The sequence below is a fragment of the Sminthopsis crassicaudata genome, chromosome 6 (genome assembly GCF_048593235.1).
Source record: "Sminthopsis crassicaudata isolate SCR6 chromosome 6, ASM4859323v1, whole genome shotgun sequence".
Lineage (NCBI taxonomy): Eukaryota > Metazoa > Chordata > Mammalia > Dasyuromorphia > Dasyuridae > Sminthopsis > Sminthopsis crassicaudata.
Window position 1 is genome coordinate 38,190,194 of NC_133622.1, and position 26,619 is coordinate 38,216,812.

Consider the following 26,619-nt stretch of genomic DNA (forward strand, 5'->3'; position numbering starts at 1 on the left):
GTGCAGAGGAGTTTCTTTTTACTTGAGCAAATAGATTTGATATGTTTAGGAAGCCTAGGAAGTTATTCACAAAGGCACGAGTGAAGAAGACAAGAGCTGACATTGAAGCTGCTTTGGGAAAACTTGTGATTTGAAGTCAGACAGCCTGAACTCATACTGCAAGTAGGTCTTTTTCTAGTGGTTCCCATTTCCAAAGACTTTTGGGAAATACAGGGAGACTTTCTGTGGGCTTAAGATCCTACTCTATAGAAGGGATGATCCTTTGGCCATACTTCCAATAGGACCCTATCCCTTCTAGAGCTGAACAATTTCTTATCCTGTCTTTGTGTTAAAGACTTAAGCAAAATTGTTAACTCCTTGGCCTAGCATTCAAAGCCCTTGATTATATGTCACCAACCAGTCTTAGTAGCTGAATCAAATACACTTTCAATTCATATCTCCATACTCCAGACAATGTCCAGACAAGCATAATACTTAGTGAACCATGAGCATTATCTCATACTTCATGTCTTTGTTTTATACCTTTTCCCTGCCTTGAAATCTCTTCCTTTCCCTTTCTATTTGTTGTTCTACATCTTCTCCTGTTGAAATTTTCCTTACTCTTCAAGATGTACTTAGCTACTTCATCTATCCACAAAGGCTGCCCCAGTCTTTCCCACAGAACACTCATAGTACCTCATTTTCTATTTCTTTAATGCACTCATTTTATTTTATGTTACAATAATTTTACTTGTCTTATGTCCCCTAATAAGGATAATAACAATTCTCATTTACATAGTGCTTTAAGATTCACAGAACTCTTTTCCCCTACAACAACCCTGTGAAGATACAGAATACAGATAGTATTATCCTCATTTTACATATAAGGAAAGTGGGCTCAGAAGGTAAATGACTTTCTTACAGACATTGGGACTGAAACCAGATCTTCTAACTGTAAATATAGTGTTCCGTCCACCACCACATTTCCTTGCTAAGGGCAAGGACTAATTCTTCTTTATCTTTTCATTTCTTCAGTGTTTTGTATCATTAAATAAGCATTTAAGAAATGTTTGTTGTATTGAATTCAGGTACAGTCAAATGAATAGAACATTTTGAGGTCCAAGCAAGATAGGTTTGTCTCTGAACTATCTTTATTTTTTGACAAGCTCCATTCTTCTTCTGACCATAGGTACCTAGGGCCTTTATCCTTTTTCCTGGCTTATTGAACCCCACTCTCATCCCTACTCTGGTGCCTCTGAATTTTTTGTCCCATATTATTAGATTTTCCATACCATTTCTTCCTCATGCTCCTGTTTCTGGTTCCATTTCTTTTTTCCCCCCAATTATTATAGCTTTTTATTTACCAGATATATGCATGGGTAATTTTACAACACTGACAATTGCCAAGCATTTTGTTCCAATTTTTCCCCTCCTTCCCCTCCCCCAGATGGCAGGTTGACCAATATACAATATATGTATACATGTCCAAATGGTTACTTTACTGTACAAAAAGAATCAGACTTTGAAATAGTGTACCATTAGCCTGTGAAGGAAATCAAAAATGTAGGCGGACAAAAATAGGGGTATTAGGAATTCTATGTAGTGGTTCATAGTCGTCTCCCAGAGTTTTTTCACTGGGCATAACTGGTTCAGTTCATTATTGCTCTATTGGAACTGATTTGGTTCATCTCATTGTTGAAGAGAGCCACAGCCATCAGAACTGATCATCATAGTATTATTGTTGAAGTATATAATGATCTTCTGGTCTTGCTCATTTCACTCAGCATCAGTTCCTGTAAGTCTCTCCAGGCCTTTCTGAAATCATCCTGCTAGTCATTTCTTACAGAACAACAATATTCCATAATATTAATATATCACAATTTATTCAGCCATTCTTCATTTGATGGACATCCACTCATTTTCCAGTTTCTAGCCACTATGAAAAGGGCTGCCACAAACATTCTTGCACATACAGGTCCCTTTCCCTTCTTTAAGCTCTCTTTGGAATATAAGCCCAGTAGCAATGCTGCTGGGTCAAAGGGTATGCACAGTTTGATAACTTTTTGAGCATAGTTCCAAATTGCTCTCCAGAATGGCTGGATGTATTCACAATTCCATCAACAATGTCCCTGTTTTCCCACATCCCCTCCAACATTCTTCATTATCTTTCCCTGTCATTTGGTTCCATTTCTTCCAAGCCAGCCAGACTGATAGACTTCATCAGCAGGATGCTGATAGTGAAATGGCATTTTCAGGGCCATTTCAAAATATTTTAATAGGGGCAATGTGGAAACACACTCTTGAACTACAGGAGTTCTAATACTGGGAGTTGTAAACAAGTAAAATTACTCTTTTGGCTCAAACAATTTTTTTCAGATGATAGGTCCTTATTAAATTGCATGTGGCCACATAAGGCAGATTCTGATTACACTGAGGCCTATGACCTTATTCACAATTTAAAGTCTAGAGGCTGGTGGGGTACAGAGTAGAGAGCAGAGACTTAGAGTCAAAGACACCAAGCCCACCCTCCCTGGAAAAGACCAGAATAAGGATTCTGGATGAGATGGACTGAAGCTATGAGTCTGTGAGGCATGGAGGGAGTGGGGTGCAGACACAGGGTGCTGGACCACAAGCTCTCCAAGCTTTTAATGCTTCTTCTCTGACAGACTTTCCAGGAGCCGGTCTCCTAGCCCTGTGTCCCAGCACAGCAGATCTTGCAGTCCCATGCAGAAAGAGCTGCAGAAAGAGCTGCATAAAGAGCTGGTGCCCTCCTCACCTCTGGTCAGCAGGCTGAGCTCTGTCTCTCGCAAAGCTAATCTCCTGGCCCGGTTCAGCGATGCTTATGCTCAAGGCCGCCTGGAGGCCCAGACCTTGCTCAAGCGATTCATTGACAAGATGGAGACAGTGCAGAGGATCATCTATATTGCCACAGTGGTAGGGCATGAAATTACTGGGATACATAATCTTTGCTGACAATTGTATATGGTTTGGTATTAACTATCAGTATTTGGAAAGGATAGTAGATCATTAAATTATCAAAGAAATTCCTTCTCTCTTCCCCACTCCTTCCTTTCTTCCTTCCTTCCTTCCTTCCCTCCCTCCTTCCCTTTCTTCCCTCCCTCCTTCCCTCTCTTCCCTCTCTTCCTTCTTTCCTCCCTCCCTCCCTCCCTTTCTCCCTTCTCTTCCTTCCTTCTTTCTCCTCCTCCTTCCTTCCTTCCCTCCCTCCTTCCCTTTCCCCTCTTTCTCCTTTCTTCTTTCTGTCCCTCTTTCCCTCTCTCCCTCTTTCCCTCTTTTCCCCCTCCTTTCCTCCCTTCCTTATATTTTTGTAGGTATAATTCTATAGAATTTCATTCTTTAAGTAACCTGACATTATCTAATACAATCATTCCATCCATTATGTAAATGAGGAAAAAATGATTTTGACTGAAGACACCCAATTAGTTAATAGTAGAATGATATGTGATTTCCTAATCTTTATTAATAGTATGGTACTTTTTTGGGTTCATAATATTAGCTGCCACTGAGTGATTTATTTTTCTCTTCGTATGTACCATATTATAATATAGCTTTAAATTACTGTCAACTGCTTTGAAATCCAATATAGTCTCTCCCTGTGTACTTTTTGATTCAGGGATAGAGGCTTTGTTGAAATCATCCCTGAAATTTCTTCCCATCCCAAAACTTTTTTTTAATAACTTGGTTTAAGTCAACAAGTTTAAAAAAAGTATTTTGCTTTAATTAAGGTTGTTTTGTAGCCCCTGCTTTGCCATTCCCTTCATTAAAAGAAATATATGGCTTTTTTTTCAATATGTAGGAATCTTTCCATGTAGCTAAGATGGCATTCAGACACTTCAAAATACGTGTGAGGAAGACTTTATCACCAACTCATATTGGGTCAGAAGAGCTTGAGGATGCTGTCATGGATTATGTAATTTGCCATCTTGATTTATATGATGTTCAATGCAGTGTTAACGTAAGTGCTGGAATTTTTAACATGATGAATTTACTATTAATTATGCCATTGAGTAGAATATAATCTATATAATTTTAATTTTATCTTATTTTAAAAACATCTCTGTTTTAGGAAAGAAAAGAAGTAAATATCTTTATTTGCGTTTATTTGTTACTATACTTATAGCATGTATATATAATGCATACATGCATACATACACATATATATATATATAATCATAGGTTTGCTAGGCATTTATTGACTTCTGCTTCCTTCTTTAGAACTTTTAGAGGGCTAAATTGACCATAGTTCATGTTCTTAAGATAAGTTATGAACAAGACTTGCAGTATCTGCAAATCTAACACTTATTTGTGATGGCAAAATATATACATAATAGTGAGATAAAAAGCCTCTCATTTGTATTCTTTATTTAGTATTGCATGATCTGTGCTTATCACTGTCCTTCCTTCTTTGTTCCTTGCTACATGAGTAGGGAGTGGTTAAGGTACAATTTCCATTCTTTTTCTAAATTCATTTTCTCTTTCCCTTCATTATGGCTCATATATGTAAAAGCTTTAAGAGGTCATAATTTCTTCTTACAAGTGAATAATGAGAATAAGTTCTTTTTATTTTTAGGATGTGATTCGTGCCATGAACGTGAACCCCAAGATTTCTTTTCCACCTGAAGTTGACTTTATCGTTATCAACAGCTTCATCAAGGAAATATGCTGTATTGCATTTGCAATGCAGACTTTGGATCCTCCCCTAGATATTGCATTTGGTGCTGATGGAGAGATTTTTAATGATTGCAAGTAAGAAAACTTGAGTGCAAAAATAGAAATTAAGAAATCTAAGAAATAGCTCATCAATCAATTAGAGCATAGCTTTTGAGCCAATATGGTGCTCTTCCAACTTTGGGACAATGTTTTGGATAAAGACCATTGATAAAGGAAGTCCAAAGACATAGCTTTGATTCCTAGACTTGATCTGTCTCCTTACTATTATTACAGCAATAAATACGATTATACTATTATAAGCCATTTCACTTTAAATAGAGTTATCTCCTCTATTAAATGGAATAGAAATGTTATGGCATAACTATAACATATTGGGAGATAGTATGGATTAATGGGTACCTGAATGAAGTATGTTGGAAAGTGTTTTATAAATGCATATTTGTATTGTTGAATATTTACTGTATCATCTAGAATAATAATCTTCAATTTTTTCAAAATTATAATTACCTATTTTACTTTGATATTTCAATTTCCCTCCCTAAAAGTTCTCTGTGATAGGACTTTTCTTTCAAATAAGTACAAGTTAAAGCTAATTTTGTCTTGAATATTTTAAAATCTGAGTTAAATATTTAAAATAATATTCTCTCTCCAGATAAATGGGATTCCTCTAAGTTGTTACCAAATAAGAACTGGGAATCACAGTTCCACATTTTTGTTAAGGTTTTAGAGTTTTGCTAACCCTTAGCAAATGGCTTCTCTAGCCACACATGATCCAAATTCATGCAAAGACAGAAGTTCTTACTCTTCTATACAGTAAAGATGGATTTCATTATGTCTATTATACCTGTTTCCTAGTTGCTGCCATTGCTACTCCTAGTCTTCAATAAGTACCTGAATTTCAGATAATTTTTCTTTCATTTGTTTTGCAAGGCAAAACAATGCAATCTTCTTCATCTTAAAATGCATTTTTCTCCATTCCTTTTATATAAATCTCTCCTTAAAGGAATTTACCATCCAGATTCATCCACAAGTTTTTTAGAAGCATAAAATTATGGAATATTCAAATGACAAAATGATCTCAAAGGCCATGTAATATAGTACATTTCTTCCAAGATGGGATTCCTGACAGAGGCTTAGTGGCTTTTGATTAAATACATCCCAGTGAAAGAAAGCTCCCTGATACTTAAACTATGACACTGTTAGACATATCTGTTCATTAGAAAGTTCTTCTGTATGATAAGTTCATATCTGTTGCTTTGTTCTCTTCTTCAAGATAAACATACCCATTTATTTGAACTATTTCTCAATGGATATACTTTTAGAGATTGCTCATCCTGCTAATTCTATCACTCCAGTTAATACCCAGCAGTACATAATGTTTTACATCTAGGCCTAGCAATAAAAGACTTATTCATATTTTCTTTATCTAGATCATTAATATAATTATTAATATAATATATTTTATATAATATAAAATCAATATACTAATATTATAAATAAAATTAGAATTAGATGTAACTGGAGGTGATCCATCCCATGGATTCATTCCGGTTTCAAGTTATTCTCAGCTTATCTTTCTTCACTATGACAAAATTCTCATCTGTGTGTTTAAAATAGGTATCGCCGCAGCTGTGACTCTGATTTCACAGCTCCCTTGGTCTTCTATCATGTGTGGCCTGCTCTGATGGAGAATGAAATTGTCATTATGAAAGGAGAAGCCGTCACCAAGAGAGGGGCTTTTGTACGGTGTCATTGTGGAATCGAAATTCATCAAATCTGTTTGCCTCACAGATTCCTGACACTTTTTGTATCCAGAGGAATTATGTTCCATTGGTTCCACAAAGAATTTCATAAAAACAATCATTTGAAAAGGTTTCACATAAAGGGGAGGAAGTGTATGGTCCAAGGGATAAGGCTAGAAGACAACTAAGTCTGTTCTTTGGCTCTACCACCAATTCACCACTTTTTCCTGGGCAATAAGCTTCCTCATCCATAAATGGGAGAAGTAGTATTTATCTTTACCTTCTCAGGAATATTGTGAAATTATATGGGCAAAATCATTTGACCTCTGCCATAATGGAGCCCCTGTATAGTCCTATTCATTTTAAATTATCAATTAATCTTAAAGATTTTGTCCAAATCTTTATATCACTCAATTCCAAGAAATCATGAACCTGATCATCTTTCCCGCCCTCCTTTTTAGGGAAAAGGTGATGGTATGAGGATAGAAGCTAATGTAATTCACAGTTTCATTGCCTCCTGTGCACAGACATTCTATTCTGTGCATGAATTCCACACTTGTTTACCAAAATGGAGTTTTGTTGGGAGAACATTGATGGATTTCATTGGTGATTGTGAATAATATCCATCAGATAGCTTGTTATCACCATATTTCCTGGAAAGCATTGTCAGTTTTGTAGTGGAGAGTAAGTTCTCCCAGTTACTACCTAAGAGCACAGAGGCAAACAGGAGAGCCTTTGATTCTGTTTCCTGTGAACTGGAGAATGGGGAAAGGAATGACTTAGAAGTATTTCTGGATATCACGGGGATAATTAAACCCAACAAGTTTATTGCATAATTAATGAATTAAAAGGGGATTTATAAAGCTCATTATGGGTAAAATCCCATTATGTTGACATTATTTTGGTAAAGGGACCTAGATGGCAAAACAATTTCCATGGTTTAGTGAAATAGAAATAGAAATCTAGTTTGTTGAACTGGTTACAATAAACTTTATATACTAGAAGATACACCAAATGTTTTTTCCAATTCCTGCCTTGTAAGAAAGTACTTGTTTGCAGAAGGAATTAGAAAAATATTTGATGGACTTCATCTTCAAATAGTAGCAATAAGTTTTAAAATTTATCTTTTCCACATCAAGGATTTGCTATTATTTAAATTCCTAAAAAAATTATATGAACAAATATGTGAAACTTTGAGGAATATGGGGTTAATGGGTTGAAGATATCACCACTTCCCTTTTTCTTTTCAAAAGTATTTCTTTTTCATTTATTAATTAGTCATGTTCCCATGTATATAGATTATATATTATAATATATAATAATATAATTATTATTAATATTATTATTATTATATATTATTATAATATTATATATTATAGATTGTGAGTATAGTTTCTAGTAATTCATTTGAACAAAATTCTACTGGCACAAAAAAGTGAATGTTCCTTAGACATTGTAATAGGGTTTTACCAGAAAAACTCAGGATTTGACCAGAGAAATACTACAACTTGTTATGAAATAAAATATTTGCTAGGGAATAGGAAATAAAAGTGGTAGAAATTACACTGATAATCAGAAGTAAAAGACTTGGGTCATAAGTAAGATCCACTAACAATTGGATAACAAAACTATTCCCTTCCATAGCATTAAGTTATAGTCTTACTTTTTCACAACCATGTGATTTTTTCCATTTTTGTCCTTTGTTGCAGTGGTCATCTGTGAGAAATGTCAACCGAAGTCGAAGTAGAAGTCTAAGCCCTGTCCATCACCATGGTAGCTGCGGTAAAAGCGGGGTATTTATCACTCTAATCATCTTGTTCTATGAAAAAAAATTATTTTGAAGAATCAGTAGCTTCCACTTCTTTAACAATCTCCTATAGGGCAATCAATAGCTACCCTATAGAACAATAGCTATATCTATCTGACCATAGGCTAAACTTTCTTCATGTCTGATCTGTAGAAAATCTGTATTTATAATGTCCTTATTTTCTTCCTTTTTTATCATTACTATATTCTTTGTGACAAAGACCAAAATAAAATGGCAAAAATTAATAAAACATTTTATTTGAATTGAAAGAAATACAAAAATAATACATTTCACCTTGAAATATAATTTCACATAATAATTTTGTAAAGTTTTCAGTCTTAAGCCTATGTATATTTGTATGTCTATATATATATGTATATCTGCACACACACTATATTTCCAAAAGATTCTCATGTTAGGGTTGCATAATATATTATAGAGAAAAACCTACATTTGGATCAGTATGGTGTCTATGGGCAGAAGGATGATTTGTTAAGACAGGAAATTCTGGTTCTGGATTCCAAAGATCATGTCCAAGTTCTGCTTTTGATACTATCTGCATCATCTACCTTCAGGGAGCTTTACTTTCCTCCTCTATAAAATGAAGGTGTTGCCCTAAATGACCCTTGAGGTTGTCTGAATGGGGAATGGCATTCAACAAAGTCAGTTCAGCAAACATTAGGCACTTACTGTGTATACAAGGCACTGTAAGGGATAAGAGGTACACATACACATGCATCATTCAAAGTAGAAAAAGGAGCAGAGCAAAGCAAAAGTGTATATATGCCAAATGCTTTGATAAATATGAGAGAGATCACTTTCTGCTGTGAGGATTAAGCTTGGCTTCAGAGAGGAGGTCACATTTGAGCTGGGAGAAAGTAAATCCAACAAGTGGAAATGAGGAGGGAACATGTTCTAGATGAGAAATAGGAAAGGGAAAGATGAGTTTGTGGAACATAGCATGTGCTAAGGACAGTAGAAGGAATGAAAGTTGGAAAGGCAGATTAGAGGCACATTGTGGAGGTCCAGATAAGAGCCTGAAGTGGGTGCCATAGGAATATGGATTGAATTTACTAGGCAATGAAGAGCAATACATGAAAGTTTTGGGGCAGGAGAATGACTTCTCCAATCTGCACAATAAGATCATTTTGATAGTTATGTTAGGGATAGATTGGAAGGAGGAGAGAAGACCAGTTAGGAAGTTAGTGAAATAGTCCGAGTGGGAAGTTTTAAAGGTGAATTAGGGTCTTGGTAGTGAGACTAAGAAGAGGAGCTGGATATCAGATATCGCTGAGAAAGCATTGAGAAAGCTTCACATTTGATCATATGTGGGGACTGACGGAGGAGAAGGGGAAAATCAAAGAAGACTTCGAGAGTTTTACTCCTAGGTGTCTTGGGGGGTTGTGGTATCATCAATAAGACCACTGTTGTTTATTGTTCTACAGAGAATAGTTTATAAGCCTAGAAAGAATAATAGTTACTCCCCCTCCTCATTAGGTTTTAAAGCCTGTTCTTCTAATCTTTGAATGAAAATCATACATAAAATAGATATTACATAATATTGGGTTTTCTTGGGCCCTCATTCCAGGCTCTTCTTTATTTATTTGAACCTGGAAAAATTTTTATCTAAATAGCCTAATTCTATACTTTTATGACACATCTTTTTAGTAGATAATAAAGCAATTTAATAATAGCTAATATTTTTGTAGTGTTATAAGGTTTGCAAAGCACTTCTTATTATGATCTTCATAACAACCCCATGAGGAGAGTAGGTACTGTTATTACCTCATTTTACGGATGAGGAAACTGAGGCATAGAGAAAGGACTTGGGTCAGGGTCATGCAACTAGTAAGTATCTGAGGTAGGCTTTGATCTGTCTCTCTCTACATTGCTTTATCCTGTGGGCCCCCTAAGCTACTTCAGCTTAAGACAAACTAACATTAACTCTTCAGTTTAAAATTTATTATTATTATTATTATTAATTATTATTATATCCCATAGAATCTAAAAGAGCTGCAACTAGTTAAAAAAAACTTTAGAACAAAAAATTCTGATTCTGAATGCTACTTATATATAATAAGATATAACAACAAAAATAAATAACATAACAAAATAGTAATTCACAATAATTCCAAAATATTTTAGAACCATTATTTGCTTTCAGGAAAAATAACAACAACTGTGTTATATAAGTTTAAGTCCCATTTATCTGATCTTTTATGCTTCTTTATTTTGTAGGTATCAAGAAGTCGGAGCCCTTCTCCACCAAGAAATATAAATACAAGTAAGTGGAGATTAGTTTAGATCAGTTAAGTTCTTCAAACTTTTCATAATTTTGTCAGCCTCAAAATGTGTCGTCTTTGGTGGACAGCACAGCCCAGTTGTATTTCGCAATGACACTAATGTTTCTGGTTGACATAGGCAGTCTCTTAAGAGGCAGAATTCAGGAAACTTGGATTCCAGTCCTTGCTCCACCACTGACTTCCTTATTAGCTGTGGAACTTAGGGCATGTCAAGTAAGCTCTTGGAGCTCAATATTGGGGGTCACCTGAGATACATAGATGAAAACACTTTTTGGACTTTGTATATTGCAATATAACTTTCTAGTTATATTAATAACATTATTATTCCCACATCTTCTGCTCTTGACCATTTACTATTGACACAGAAGCAGACGATCCTGTTCATCCCTTAGAGCTGCATAAGGTTCTCTAAGAAATGAAGAGTCTTCAGCAAAGATAATCTGGCCACTACTCTGGGAGAAGATGAAAAGTTGTATTTACTACAAAGCTAGCCTCCCCTTCTTTCCTTTCAAGCCTTGCTAAAAGAAAGGAGAAGGAAGAGACAATTCTGACCATATGCGTTTTTCTCCACTAGGGTTTTAAGTTGACTGGAAATATTTCTTTGCTCCTGCACATCTGGACAAATCAACTTCAGTGGTGCTTCCTTCCATCTACTCTAAGAGTTCTTCAAACCTCACTTAAGATAATATGAATGACAATTCTGTATCAATCGAAGGGAGAGTTAAATTTTTTTTTGCTTAGTGTGTTTTGATAACTTTACATATATTGCTTTTTATATATTTTTTAGAAAATCAAAATTTTTTTTAGAAATTAATTCAAAATTCATAGGTCTTTGTGAATCATATTCATTCATGCAAGGCTTATTCCACAGTTTCAGGGACTCTCCTCAAATGCCATATTGTATTTTAGCAAACTCCAGAAACAAAGGTAAAAACATTTTAATCAACCAATGTTCAGCCAATGCCAAACAACACAACAAAGGACATTAATTTTATAATCCAGTTATAAACATCACATGTGATCAGACTAATTTTAATTTTAAAACAATATTGTCATATGGTGCTTTTTGGGGGGTTTGCTTTTAGGCTATGAAAACTTCCATTCTATCCCTAGAGTTAATTATCTTGTTTTAAAATATAAAAAAGGTTTTAACTAAGGGAACACCATTACTTGCTCCTCTGTGTCTTCTGCTCCAAAATATAACTATTAGGTCACGTGAAGAATTACTTTGCTTATTAAAACTATTACTGAGGGGAAAATCTGTTAATTAGCTCTCAGTAATACTTTATCTTTTTGTATTACTTTGCTTTTTGTATTATTTTGACAATGTATGCATACCTGAAGTTTGACATATTTGATATGTATTCATTAGCATTTAAGGCACACAAAACCCAATTTTATTTTAATGAAATCACCCAAGCTCCTAAAATCTGGTGTAGTTGTTTTCTTCTTTCCTGGCCAGCTTTTTCTTTATTTGCTGAATAAATAAAATAATTTTTTAAAAACTCTGGTTAATAGACAGTTGCTTTCTTGGGAATTGATTTTATTCTTTACCTTCTTCACCTCTAGAATCAGCCTTGAGCATAAGCAATATTTGACTATTGGGCAAATGGGCTTTTACAGAAGAACATGGACTTGTTGCAAAAGCTTAAGAAATGGATGTATTAAGCCTCTTTAAAAATATACCTGGTACTTTAAATGATGAAGAAAATTCCTTTTGAAAAATCTTGCTAGCTCTAGCCTGCTGAGCAAATGGTAGTGGACAGGAGAGCGAGATTCTTCTCTGCTCCAGTTGTAGTTATTTGGTAGTTCCTTCAAGTGCCAAGTTGATTTTGTTCTTCTTCTTCTTAAGAAGTGTTTGTATGTTACCATAGCTGTGAAACAGCATGCTATAGGGGAAAGAAGATTTGAGTTTGGAGTCAGGAAGATTGGGTTTTGCTCATCTGCTAACTTTTATAACTTATGGTAAATCATCAAGTACTGTTAAGAGAGACCCTAATTGTTCCAGGGTCCAACTTCATGTAGCAAAGTTCTCTCGAACACCCTTTTGGGGCCTTACTTTACCCATATATAAAAATGAGAAAGCTTATTTTAGTGATCTTGCTGGTCACTCCTAGTTCTCACATTCTGTAATTCTGATTCTAATCATTTATCTAAGATCTCATTGCAAAAAAAAAAAGACAGGAACTTATTTATTAACCTGGTTAGGGAAGAGCTATGTCCATTCCAGTTTATATGAACTTTACTCCACCTTGATAGTTTAGTGCTTCCATAGGTCTTACATCCTGTTGAACTGTATTATATTTGAATTGGCAGATCATAGTTTTCCAAAAGAATTCTGAGAGATTTCACATAACTAAAATAGGCAGATATCCTCAGCTAGATTGGTCTTGGTCTTAGGAACACTGAAAAAGAAAGGCTCTTTTCTTATTGCCTTCTGCATTATTGGCAATATCCTAGGATAGTCAATTCAAACAAATTGTGCTTCTGTTAAAATAGGTGTTTTCTTGTGAAGTTCTTCCCCTAAATCTTTTTCTATTTTAGTAAGGCCCTTCACATATCAAAACACCTATTAGGCTCTGGCATATCTAGTTTTCTTTTAAACATTAATGAGCCTGACTATTGTAGTGGGAATCATCTGGAGGCTTCACCTAAATGTTGAGTTTATATTATAAACCAAATTAGTGTTCAAATGAGAACACTAAATATTATATATTTTAACGCAATCAAATTTTGCAATGTGTGCCTGGGACCCCATAAAAATGTGGACCTTGTGGTTAGTATTGAACCATTAAGAATTTTAAACTATTATTTAGTTAAGATAAAAAAAAAAAAAAAAGCAAAACAAAGCTATCCCTAATGGCATGCTATCTTCACTGATGTGGGGGGAAAAGTCATGGACAGAGGGCCAAATGAATATTAATCAGTTCTCAAGTTGAAGTGACAACTTTGAAATCCTGAGAAGTGTCAGGGTTAGAGAGTGAAGAAAAAGCACTTGTCTCTCTTTTGAGAAATATGATTAAGAGATTAATAGAAAATCTGTAGGAGTCATAGATCCAGCTAAGAAACAAGCCAAAAATAGGAATTCTTTATATATTTAAAGATCTATTTTTCCAGAATTTAAAATCTTCCCTGGGATTCTGTGAGTCTTTCTCTATCTGTGTCAGACTCAGTGTTAAAAGAAACTAACACGTGGGATTGTGGATTTTATTGGAACAGATAGAAATCGCTGCTTCTGCTATCTGGGAATGATTGCTTTGCTGTGAAGGTCATTGAATCTGGTTTCACACAACTCAATGTGTCATCCATCATATATAGGCTAGAGATTTTCATAATTCCTTAATCGCTTGCAAAATTGTATTTAGTTTATCAATCATTAGATAGATAAGAGTTCTCAATCCTGACATTTTAAAGTATTCTTTTTTGAAATTTGCATCTATAGTCTTATTTATGTTATAAATATCAGTTCCAATTTTTTTTAGGATTTTTTTTATAATAAGGGGAGCAGATTTTGTGAAAGATGGTTACTTTATCGGTATTTTGAAAGAATAAAGACAGTAATCAAAAGATCTATATATATTACATGCAAGGGCCAAAGGCAACCCTCAAATTATTAGAAATTTATAAAAAGTCTCTGCCTCTCCTCAAATTTTGTTGTTTATTACCTCACTTACTCTTGAATGAGGATCTCTATTCTTTAGTGTAAAAAAGGCTTGAAATAAGATTCATAAGCATTAAAGAGACAACCTGAATTCCACAGAAAATCAGTGCTATGGTTTATTTTTTCCAAATGTACATTCTACCTTCTATTTCCCCAAGTAACAGGAAAATCCTGACCATCACATCTACTTTAGACAGTGGCTTTTTGCCAATTGTGGGGCAGAGAGGAGAGAGCATTTGTTAGCAACTATCATTTTGATTCATAAATACTAATAAGGAGCAAATATTTATGAGTTTTTCCATGACAAATTGCGTATTCCTTGTCTTCAGTGTTGCTGTATTACAAGTTTTCTAGATTGATATTGGTGTTTGTCCTTCAAATATCAAAGAACTAAATTATCCTCCTGTGAGTGGACCTTGAAAATGAAGCAGAATAACTGTTTATCTCATAAGGATTTATTTAACACTTAAGAAAAATGATAAAACAAATTGGCTCTGAGTTGCCCACTGAATGTTAATACAACTACCATCTTCGTCATAAAACTACATGTGACAAAGCCTATTACTATGCCTTTCTATATTGTGAGCAGCCAATGAATATGATTGTTGGGGTTTCTGCTATTTCAATACAGCATTAGTCGTGATTAGTCAATAATTCTGGAACAATGAAGTGTGACATGAAGTAAATGTGAGAAATATTTAGTAGTTGAGTGTGCCTTACAATCTGATTGTAACTAGCAGCAATTATAACTCTCATCTCTGAATTCTGATACTTGGGGATCAATTTGTGGTGGAGGATGCCAGGCATCTGAGGGATGAGTATCTGAGACTAGACTATTATTTTGTGACTCACCTACAATGCATTTTACACATTGAAAGAGGAATGGAAAATGAGGGGAGTAGTGGAGGACACATTTTCAGCTCTAATAGTACTCATCCATCATTTACAGGATGGGCTCAAGGTATCTTTGAAAGATGGCATATTATGCTCTCACAGTTTAAGATTTAAACCCATCAAATGAACAATGGATTTAGGCAGAGTGGATCCACATTTGATATCACAGCATTCACTTTGAACCATCTGGAAGAGGATTTCCTAAATTTAGCAAGCAAATATCACATATCAGAAAATAGCCATTAAGGAAGTTCTTCTATAACAACAGCAGCCAATATTTACATAGTGCTTTATATTCATTATCACATCTTATTGGCACAATAACCTAATAACCTTGTGATGTTACTATTACAGCTAATATTGTTCTCATTTTATAGATCAGTAAACAGATTTGGAAAGAGTGAGACACTTGTTTAAAGTGGCAAAGATGAAATTAGGATTTCCTGCTTCTAGATCCAGGTTTTTTTTTTTAACCATTCCAAACTACTAGCATTCAGCATTCAATATGGAAGAAAATATTTAAAGAGTATGTGGATATATATGAAATGATGCTCTGAGCACAGAAGACCATCTATCTAACATCACTGAAAGAGAATTTGCATTCACTTTGTAGAATGAAACATAATTAGAACAAGGGAGGACAAAGGCTTTTTAGAATGCCCTCTTGCAACATCGCCAGTCTTAGAATCCAAAGCGTACTTGATAGTCCTCAGATTTGACCTACCATGTCCAACTAGGCTGTTTCTCATACCTGAATACACTCCCTCTTCCCTGATGACTTTTAGAATACTTAACTCATATGCCACTTCCTATGGGAAATTTCTTTGATCCTTAATTTTTTAAAAAATATTTTCTCCTTCCTCAAATTATCTTGCATTTACTCAGTCTGCTTGCATGTAGTTTTTGCCTGTAGAATATAAGTTCCTTGAGGGCAAGTGTTAAAGAAATACAAACATATATATAATATATATGTATATATATGTACACACATATATATACATTAAAAATATAAAGTAGTACAAAAAATTTTAAATAATACAAACAAAACTATCCCTAGTATCTACAACAGTACCTTGCACACAATAGGCACTCAATAAATGCCTTTATATGGAATTGAATTGACAAGTACCTCAGAAGTCAATCCAATCTTTCTTTAAGGACCAACACAGTAGATGATTAACTGGGGTGTGGGTAGAAGGGGGGAGGTCAGACTTTTAGGGTCTCCAAGAAGAACTTTGAGCTAATTCTTGGAATCATCCCCAGTGCTCAAAACTGTATTCTTTTAGTATAAGATTTGATCCTTTTAGAATTTTTTTTGCTTTTCAAATAAGTCCCACTTAAGTCCCAATTTTGTCTGCCATACACACACATTTACCAGTCGGTTGGTGTAAAAGTCTTGTCCTTTCTCTGCATACTTATTAGGCAGCTTTGTTCTTAGAGAATGGTATTTCTAATGCCCAGGGCCCAGCTTTGCATCTATAAATACATTGGATTGCCTAAACCAACAACTGCTTTGGATTACAAACTATGGGCTTTAAAAGAAATTTTATGTCTGTAGACTGCTTTTAGTTTGCTTTTAAATCCTCTTGATTTTGCATATTAAAACCATTGAGAAAACAATGCATCTGTTTTTTGTTTGTTTAGAAATATATATTTCTTCTGAGTTCTATAAGAGAGAATTGGTACCCAAGAATCTATGAGGTTTATATTCATTCTGTGGACAGCTTTGAAGATAACCATAGAGCAATTTTACAATGAGATAAGAAAGTCTTTCCTTCCCTCCCCTCTCTGTGCTGCACCATCTTATTCCATTTTTCAGAAGAGATCTGAAGTGGCTGCTTATTTCACTGGAAACTGAGTTTCATGAGAGTCCTGAATTGTGAGGACCTTTACTCTTCAATGTGAAGAAAGGGATCTATAACTACAGCTTATGACAAGCAGGATTACTATGAAACATTATTATATGATTGTTAATCACTGATAATCTAGCAAAAACTTAACTCGATTCATTGCATTTTCCATTATCTCCAGCAGTAAAATTCAAGACATAATACAAATATGAAAGACCAAGAGCTATTCTTCGAAAGCTATTTCTTGGCAAGGAGATTTTTAAAATAAATCTGTCAAAAATTGCAAACTATTAACCAAATGCAAGTTTCTTTCAAATCAGAGAAATGCAAATCAAGACAACTTTTTAGTTTCACCTCATATTTAGCAAAGATGACAAAAGGTGGAAATAATGTTGGAGGTGGATATGAAAAGATATGTTAATATGCTGTTTTTGAAGCTATGAATTGAGCCAATTCTGGAGATTCTTGAAATTCTACTAAGAAGTGACTAAAATGCCCCAAACCTTTGGCTCAGAGATCCCATGGCTAGCATATATTCCTAGAAGGTTAAAAAAAAGTCCCAGATACACTGAATTATTTACTGTAGCTATTTTTTAGTAGCAAAGATTTGGAAACAAAATAGATGCTTAACTATTATGTAACTGTGTATTGTGTAATGACTGCACAAATTGTGGTACATGAATATAGTTAGATTATTATTGAACTGAATAAATTAATGAATATAAAACACAAAGAAACATGGGTAGATTTATGTGAACTAACACAGAACCAAGAAAATTACATATATATACATATATATATATATATATAACGAATACAACAATGTAAATGGAAAGAACAAAAAAAATTTAGCTCAATACTTTATAGTTATAAAGACCAACTCTAACTCTGAAAAAAGAATTAGGAGACTTCATCTTCTTCCCTCATATTCAGAGGTGTAAGACTGAAAGTGGAGGCCATACATATTCTATTCAGACTACATAGAGATGTTGATTAACTGCAGAAGTACTTTCTCATCTCTCTTTCTGTCTCTTTCTGTCTCTCTGTCTTTGTCTCTGTCTCTTTGTCTCTGTATCTCTGTTTCTTTATCTCTCTGTCCTTCTATTTGTCTGTCTCTCTCTCCTTAATTACAAAGGGTGATTAGTTTGGAAGTTTGGATATAAATGAAAGTATCAAGGGGGCAGCTAGTTGGTGTAGTGGATAGAACACCAGCCCTGAAGTCAGGAGGACCTGAGTTCAAATTTGACATCACATACTTAATACTTCTTAGCTATGTGACTCGAGCAAGTCAATTAACCCCAACTGCCTCAGCAAAATAAAGTATCAAAACATTTTTCACCCCCGCCCAAAAAGAATATGAAGCTAGCTTCGAGGAGAAGGACAAAAGTTTTGATAAGACAAAATTCACTTTTTGATTCAATATCTCTGAATAAATATGTAGTTGGGGAATATCATTACAGCATATTAAATCTACAGCATAAATTGTCGTCATGAGTTCATTTATCGTATATGTATAAAATATTTTATATCTATATCTATATATACTCTACAATCATTTTGATCCAAATGGCTACGCTTCATTGAAGAGAAATCATAAGACTTTTTCTGCCCTCACTCATATCCATAATGGAAAATTTTGGAATGTTAATTTAATCTGTGCTTTGGGGACATTTGATAATTTGCCACAAAAACTTGAAATATGAAGATTTTTACAACTCTGATACTTCTAAGAATATAATAGAATGAGAGAATTACATACATATGAGTGCAGCAAGTATGTAATAGGCTATATGATAAGCATATCACTGAAAATCAAGCGTAATAGAACAGAAAATGAAAAGAAAAAAGAAAAAAAGAAAAAAGAAAAGTTACAGAGTAGCTATTTTTTTAAACAAGCGTTTTCTTCTGTTTGGATGTTATGTTTGAGTCCCATGGAGAAAAGGGTTGACCTTGAAGTTAAATCTGGATTTAAATTTTATTTTTAATGTATTCTGGCCATATGATAAGGGGAGTCCATTAATTTCTTAGTATCCTTGGCAACTCTTTTAATCTTATAGTTGAATTACTGATTACATAAATAGTACATAGCTAGTAAGTTTTAAGTCTATGTCCCCCCAAAAAAATACTAGTAATTTTTTTATACTATGGGGAAAGGAATAAGCATTTATAAAATATACTACATGCCAAGCACTTTGTTAAAAGCTTTACAGTGTTATTTTGTATCAAATAAAATTATAGATTGAGTCCCTGTGACTTTTCTTAGCTTGTCAATGGGGGCGGGATACTTTAAACTTGGGAGATTGTGACAAAGAAAAAGGAAAATGCAAAAAATAATGTATATTATGTAGTGTCCACCTATGTCTAGTTTTAGAGGCAGTAACAAAACTCGTTAACTTTGGTGTGCAAGAAATGTCATGTTTATATTTTTCCAGAAGATGGCACTGCTGCTTAAGAAATAAAAAGAAAAAAAATCTAAAATTCAAAACAGAAAACAAATTCCTGGAGTATTAGCTTAATTGTGAGTTTGATGGTCCCATATAAAATAAGAGGATAATTTCAGTTCTTAAAAGATGACTTAGGAATGAAATGTGAAGGGTACAGATGTAAACCAGAAGTGTTTAACTGCCTTCTATTATATTACTAATGAATTTATGTACTTTAGTCCACATTAGGGAAGTTAGGAGTTACTTCTAAGCCAAGGACTTATTATTTACCTTTAATAAGCAGCCAAGTGACACACAGGTTAGAATGCTGGGACTGGAGTCAGGAAGACTCATTTTCCTGAACTCAAATCTAGCCTCAGATACTTACTGAGTCCCTTAACTCTGTTTGCCTCAGTTTCCTTCTCTGTAAAATAAGCAGGAGAAGGAAATGACAAATCTCTCTGGTATCTCTACTAAAACAACCTGAAGGTGGTCACGAAGAGTCAAAAATGACTGAAAACGACCGAACAAGGTGACTTAAACCCATCATGAGAGCCCACAGCTGTTATTGAAACTTTTTTTTTTTAATTTGAAATTTTTTTTTTTTTTTAGTAAATACCTTTGGTGTTCTATAAATTTGTACTGAAAATAACAGAGAACTCTTTAAAGCATTGGGATTGACCATGAAATGCAATGCCAAAGAAAGTTGTGGAATTATAATTCCTTGCCTGGAAAATAGCAATTCCATCTCTGATATCCCAGGATTCTAACAGAATGAATATTCTCAGAGTTACAAACTCTCATATTCTCAGAATATTCTCAGAGTTACAAATGAGAACAGAATTGATTCAAAGAGGAGGTAGCAGTTAGGGAACTGACATTAACAACAGCTCATCATCAGTTAAATCATTTTAAGTTTTTACTGATGCCTTCTGTTTTTGCATCATTTTCACTTTCCAATATATGCTGACCGCCATTTCCTAGTCAGTGAGCCATCATTGATAACAAAGAATAAAAAATGGAGGGGGAAGCAATGCAGCAAAACTAATCTGGCTGTGTGTCAGTAGGCACATTGATAGTATCTGTAGTATGTGCAAGGTGCCACATCCATAGTTTTCCACCTCTACAAAAAAGAGCAGCAGGTGCTCTCCCTTCTTTGGGGATAAGTTTACTTATTATAATAGTGAGCACTTTAAAGTTTGTAAAGTATCATGCATTTTTTCTTTCCATTCATTCTGAATATTATTTTCCTAGTTCCGTTTATTTTACTTTACATTAGATCATAAAAGTCTTTCCAAGATTCTCTATATTTAATAATTTAATAATAGACCCTTTTAGCTTTGATATCTTTGATATCCATTTCAAGTAGTGTGATCTCTCAATCTAAGAATATGGATATTTTCATCACTTTTTGGATAAAATTTCAAATGGTTTTCCAGAATGGTTAGATTAATTCCACCAGCAATGTTTTAACGTGCTTATCTTTTCACTATCTCTTATTCATTGTCATTTTTATCTAGGACACTTACAAATATACAAATTCTTTTTGATCTCTCTGGGTCTGCTTTTTGATATTTTTTGCATCTTATTACGAATCAGGGAAATTTATAGTAGGTTGCCAGATTTACCTTTTAAAAGCTAGTCATCATCTTTCATGGAAATTTATAGTCAATTATTTCTTGAAAGATCATTTATAGCAGACTTCTTCTCTTGCCTTATGTTCTTATTTTTATGCTTTAGTGTATACTTATGAATAGAAATAAAAGGCAACATTGGGTAGAATTGGTCAATCAATTGAAATAAATATTCATCTAATGGCCCCAAATATAAATCTGAACACAGGCTCCTCAAGCAAAATTTCTGGGTCTTCCTCATCTTCTGGGAAAGGAATGGCTTGCCCAAAGTCACACAGTAAAAGTTGGAGTCTGGATTTGGATTAGATCCTGCTGTCTCCAGGGCTGACACTCTTATCTATTGTGCCATCTAGCTATTCTCTATTGAGTGATAGTAACAACAATAAGAGCATATATTATACTATCAATATTTAATTAAATTTATCATTTAAAGTTTGCTAAGTGCTTTACAAATACTACCTCATTTTATCATCACAAAATCCTTATGAGATTAAGTGCTATTATTATTCCCATTTTATAGATGAAGAAACTAAGGCATACTGAGCTTAAGTGGCTTATTCTCCAAGGCCACATTAGATTTCAGGTTAAGGTCCCATGCTCTTCATTACACTGTTAAATAAATGCTAGCTATTGTCAGGACCACCATTCATTATTATGCTATCTTGTTGTTGTTCAATCATTTCAGTCATGTCTGACTTTTTGTGAGCCCGTTTAGGGTTTTCTTGGCAGAAATACTGGAGCTGATTACCATTTTCTTCTCTGGCTCATTTTACAGATGGGGAAACTGAGGCAGAGTAAACTGCTTTGCCCAGCATCACACAGCTGCTAAGTGTCTGAGGCTGGATTTGAACCCAGAGCTCTCTACCACCTAGCTGGCCCCTCTTATTTTTCAAAGGAAAATGTCAAATGCATTTGAATCCTGTCTAGATAACCAGTTAAGGTCCTTTCCATCTCTGAAGCTTTGCTTTTAGGACCTTGCAACAATTAAGCTGTTTTTCTTTCTTACAAAGTGTACTGGTCTGGAACGCACCCCTGGTGGCTACAAAGCATCCAGTTTCCAGCTGTCCTCACTCTCCTCCAGCCAGGGCTTTCTTAAGGTCGCATCTCATCTGACTTGATTCTTTTCCCACTGGTGATACTTTTTTGTGAATTCTTGTATGGAAATGAGTCTGTACCTTGTGAAGAGTTAACCTGCTCATGATGCAAAGGTCGGCTAAATATACAGTGACAAACGAGTATTTTCTGGGCCCAAGGAACAATGAATCCTTTATAGAAATCATACAAAAATATTACATTTGGAAACAATCCTGCCTGCCCATCCCACTCTCTCATACTCCAGTTTTCTCTCCAGGAACAAACCTCTCTCCAAGGACTGTAAATAAACTATAATCAAGCAATTAGCTAGTTTCTCCTAAAGATTGTGGTCCTAAAATTCTTGAAATGAACAAAAAGGGTTCTTCTTCTCCTCATCCCCCACCTAAAATCATTATTATTTTTTTTGACATGGAAGAAAAGGAGATTAGCTAGTTTTTCCTAAAGATTGTGTCCTAAAATTCTTGAAATGAACAAAAAGGGTTCTTCTTCTCCTAGTTCCCCACCTAAAATTATCATTATTTTTTTTGACATGGAAGAAAGGGAGCTTAGCTAGTTTCTCCTAAAGATTAAGGTCCTAAAATTCTTGAAATGAACATAAAGGATTTTTTTCCTCATCTCTGACCTAAAATCATTATTATTTTTGACATGGAAGAAAAGGAATTAAGTTGTGAACCAACTTTTGGGCTTATGGGTGCATTCTGAAAAGTAAGCAAATTAGGCAAAATGATGCATTTAGGCTACGTAGCAGTCGGTCTGCCTCCAGAATCTTTGTATTGTCATCATCGTTATTCTCCTTGCCTCTGGATGTCATTCTTGCCTATGATTTGAGTTTCCACTATTATTCTCCCCCTGCCTTCTATTATTAGAAACCCTAATGGGGAGGAGGGGAAGGTCCTTGGTTTTAGGAGAATTCTCCCTGCTCATGCTGCCTATTCCTCATTTCAATTCATAATCCCACCTGACATCAGAACCTTCTCCACGGCAAGCCCATGCAATGTCATGGCCAAATGATTTTGACTTCAATGCCAGATTTGACTTCAAACTTCATTTGTTGGGTGGATGGTTGGAATCAAAGTGGCAGCCTTGTTCTTTCCATCTCAGAGATGGGGAAGGAGATAGAGAAGGGATAAAAGAAAGAGAAAAAAATCAGTGGTTCTCTATAAATAAAATGCTTTCCCAAATTTTTCTTCAGGAGTGGGCTGTACCTAATGAAGCTGGCAGCCTTTGCTTTTCCCTAAGACTTTAAGGCAGCCCTCATGTGTCTATGGGCAATGCACAGGGTGAGAGTTAATGAAGTTGTTTTGGAGATGCTGCTCGGGACAAGACAGGGCGTTTGCAGAGAGGAAATTTTCCTCCCTCTTAATGCCCAGTTGACCTCCAGAAGAAGCTATTAAATCACAGGCACTGCCTCCTGCAGATGTACAAAACTACTCATTTGCTCTGCCCAATGGTGCTGACATGGCAGCGATGTACCACACTAGGCTGGGGGCAACCCTCTTTCAAATGAATGGGCTTGCCCAAAATCCTGAGAGAAAGAAATGAGAAAGCACCCAGACTCCTGTGTGTGGTGGGTCGTCTGGGGTGTGGCTAGTTCCTCGAGCTATCAGAGCTTTGGGGGAAATCACTGATGCCCCATGAAGGAAAAAGGATGCTCTCTCTTCTTACAGTAGCACCAGGACCTGAGTGACCCCATTGTCAACATTAGGCCATAAATATATCAAATTTAAAATTGCAAAATCTAGTACTGTAGCATGTACTTGCTCAGGTACAAAACTGAGCACTGAGTTGTAGGTGTTGTGTGTGAGGTGGACGTCCTTCCTAGAGGGAGAGAAATACAGAGACTGTGGGACTCATGTACCTGATCAGGAACTTTTCTGCCCAGGTATAAAAGTTCTAGAGGCCATTTTGAACTTGGCACATACTGGACAGAGTATTGGAAATCGATGACCACATCTTCTTCACCTCTGAAAGTCAGGTTTCTCCACTCTGGAGGACCCTTGGCCCTGCCCTTAATGCTTTCCATATTACAAAGTAAAAACAATAAAGGCATTAGAACAGCATTATAATTTCCATTTTAGGCATGGGGAAATTAAGGCCCCCAGAGGTTTTTGATAATTATAACAGATAACATTTATATAGATATATAGATAACAAATATATCTAAATATATATTTATATAAACTTTAAAAAGTTTATAAAATACTTTTCATACATCATAATTGGACTGTGAGGCAGGCTGAGAGTAGATATTATGACCCCCATGTTCGATGTGAAAAAGCAGAGATGTTGACTAATATTCCTAGTTATACAGCTGTTAAGTGGAGGAGATGGGACTGGAACCTAGGCCCTTTAGCTTCAAAAATCACACTGTTCTTTCATGTCCCAAACTCAAGAAGGTAGAATACAAAAGATGGTCACCAAATCACAGGGTGACTAGTTTCCTGCCTCAGTGAAATAGCTCAGGATTTTCTTTTGAGGGGAATCCTAAATCCCTTCCATAAAATCTCAGGTAGCCTCCTCTTCAATTAAGAATAACTCATTACAAACCTAGGGAGTTCATTCTACCCTAAGAGACAGCTTTAATTGTTAGGAAATTTTTCTTTACATTTTAAGCTGAAATTCACCCCTCTGTAATTTTTATATTGCTTTTAGTTTTCTCTTGCAGACCGAACAAGCCTAATGCTTTTTCAACATGACAACCATTCAAATACTTAAAGACCTTTTTTGACCATCTCCACCTCATTGGAAACTTGAAATCCACCCCTGGGTCGCTGGCTCTGATAGGTGAGCTTTGGACTTATCTTGTAGGGCCCAGGTCTCCACATTTTCTTATCGGCTCACTTGGGGATCCCCTCCTCCCCCTTTCTGCTCTCCTGTTTCCAGGTCCTCTTGGTGGCTCTTCCCATTATAATTTAAACTTCATCAAGCTGTCTTGCTTGATTACAATGTGTTTCCCTAGGACTTAGAAAAATGATTAGCATTTAATAAATGCTTAATTAATGCTCTTTCCTTTCTTCCTTCCTTCCTTCCTTCTTTCCTTTCCTTTTACCCTTCCCTCTCTTCCTTTCCCTCTCTTTCTCCCTTTCCTCTCTCCTTTTCCTCCTTCCTACCTCCCCTCTTTTCTCCTTCCCTTCCCTTCTCTTCTCTCTCCCTTCTCTCCTTTTCTTCCCTCCCTTCCTCCCTTCCCTTCCCTCCCTTCCCTTTCTTCCCTTCCTCCCTCCCTCCCTTCCTTTACCCTCAGACTTCCCTCCTTCCCTTCCTTTCTTCTCAGCTTCTTCCCACCCTTCTTTCCTTCCTTCCTTCCCTGTCTCCTTTTCTTTCCTTTCCTTCCTCTCTCCTTTCCTTCCCTTTTTCCCTCCCTCCATCCCTTTCCTTCCCTTCTTCCTTCTCTCCCTTCCTTTCACCTCAGCCTTCTTCCCACCCTCTCTCCTTCCTTCCCTCCCTCTCTTCCTTTCCTACTTCTCTTCCTCTCTTCCTTCTCTTCCTTTCCTACTTCTCTTCTTCTCCTCTCTTCTTCCCTTCCTCTCTTCCTTCCCTCCTTCCCTTTCTCTCTCTCTTCCTTCCCTTTATTCCCTCCCTCTTTTTCTTTCTTCCCTCCCTCCCTTCTCTTCCTCCCTCCCTTATCTCCTCAATTCCCTTTCTTCCTTCTTCTCTTCCTTCCCTCCTGTCTTCCCTTCCTTCTTCCCACCTTCACTTCCTTCTTCTTTCCTTCCTTCCTTCCTCCTTTCTCCCTTCTCTTCCTTCCTCCCCTCCTTCCTTCCTCCCTTCCTTCCTTCCTTTCCCCTCAGCCTTCCCTCCTTCCCTTCCTTTCCCCTCAGCCTTCCCTCCTTCCCTTCCTTTCCCCTTAGCTTTCTTCCTTCCCTCTCCCCTTCCCTCCCTCCCTTCCTCTCCCCCTCCCTTATTTCTGCCATCTCTCCCTTCCTCTCTCTCTTTCTGTCTCCCTCTCTCCCTCTCCTTCATTCCTTCCTCTATTCCTTTTCTTCTTTCTTCTCTTGCTCTCTCTTTCTCTCTCCTTCATTCTTTCCTCCATTCCCTTTCTTCCTTCTTCTCTCCCTTCTCTCCCTCCTCTCCCTCCTTCCCTCCCTTCTTCTCTTCCTTCTCCTTCTCCTTCTCCTTTCCTTTCCTTTCCTACTGTTCTTCCTCCTCTCCTTTCCTTCCTTCCTCTCTCCTCTCTCTCCTTTTCTTCCTTTTGCATTACTAGCTCCTTCAACTGATTCTTATGTTGTAGGGTAGCCAGGCTTCTTGTGACCTGGTCACATCCCTCTGGACATGATTCATTTTGCTATTAGCCTTCTTAAAATGATATTCCTCTGACTACATATTCTAGCGGTGCTCTGACTAGGATGCCTCTCTCATTTTGAATATTATTTTCCCATTAAGAAAGCCTAATATGAACTTATTTTTTTGTGACTAGTCTGCCATACTGTTGACTCATATTGAGTTCACAGTTCATTAAAATCTCCAGCCCTTATTCATACAAACTGGTGCAGCCATGCCTCCTTTGTCCTACACTTTTGTGATTAATTTCTTGAACTCAAGTGT

General features: G+C 35.8%; 1 protein-coding gene across 35 annotated transcripts in view; it reads left to right on the forward strand.

Moving 5' to 3' along the window:
- The window catches only part of SPATA18 (spermatogenesis associated 18), a 69,215-nt gene that overhangs the window by 25,519 nt on the left and 17,077 nt on the right, over nucleotides 1-26,619 (forward strand). For 13 of the 35 annotated variants that reach the window (XR_012483681.1, XR_012483679.1, XR_012483678.1 and 10 more), the window contains 7 exons: nucleotides 2,646-2,913; nucleotides 3,794-3,952; nucleotides 4,568-4,743; nucleotides 6,286-6,409; nucleotides 8,120-8,203; nucleotides 10,456-10,501; nucleotides 24,730-24,861. Coding sequence is in view for 11 of the 35 variants with exons in the window: in XM_074276588.1 (XP_074132689.1) it covers nucleotides 2,646-2,913; nucleotides 3,794-3,952; nucleotides 4,568-4,743; nucleotides 6,286-6,409; nucleotides 8,120-8,203; nucleotides 10,456-10,501; nucleotides 11,095-11,102 (865 nt within the window). In the remaining 24 variants the exon portion in view is untranslated. Of the gene's footprint in view, nucleotides 1-2,645; nucleotides 2,914-3,793; nucleotides 3,953-4,567; nucleotides 4,744-6,285; nucleotides 6,541-8,119; nucleotides 8,204-10,455; nucleotides 10,502-11,094; nucleotides 11,261-24,729; nucleotides 24,862-26,619 lie in introns of those variants that run through there. The other 22 variants (XR_012483670.1, XM_074276581.1, XM_074276585.1 and 19 more) reach the window with 5 other exon arrangements.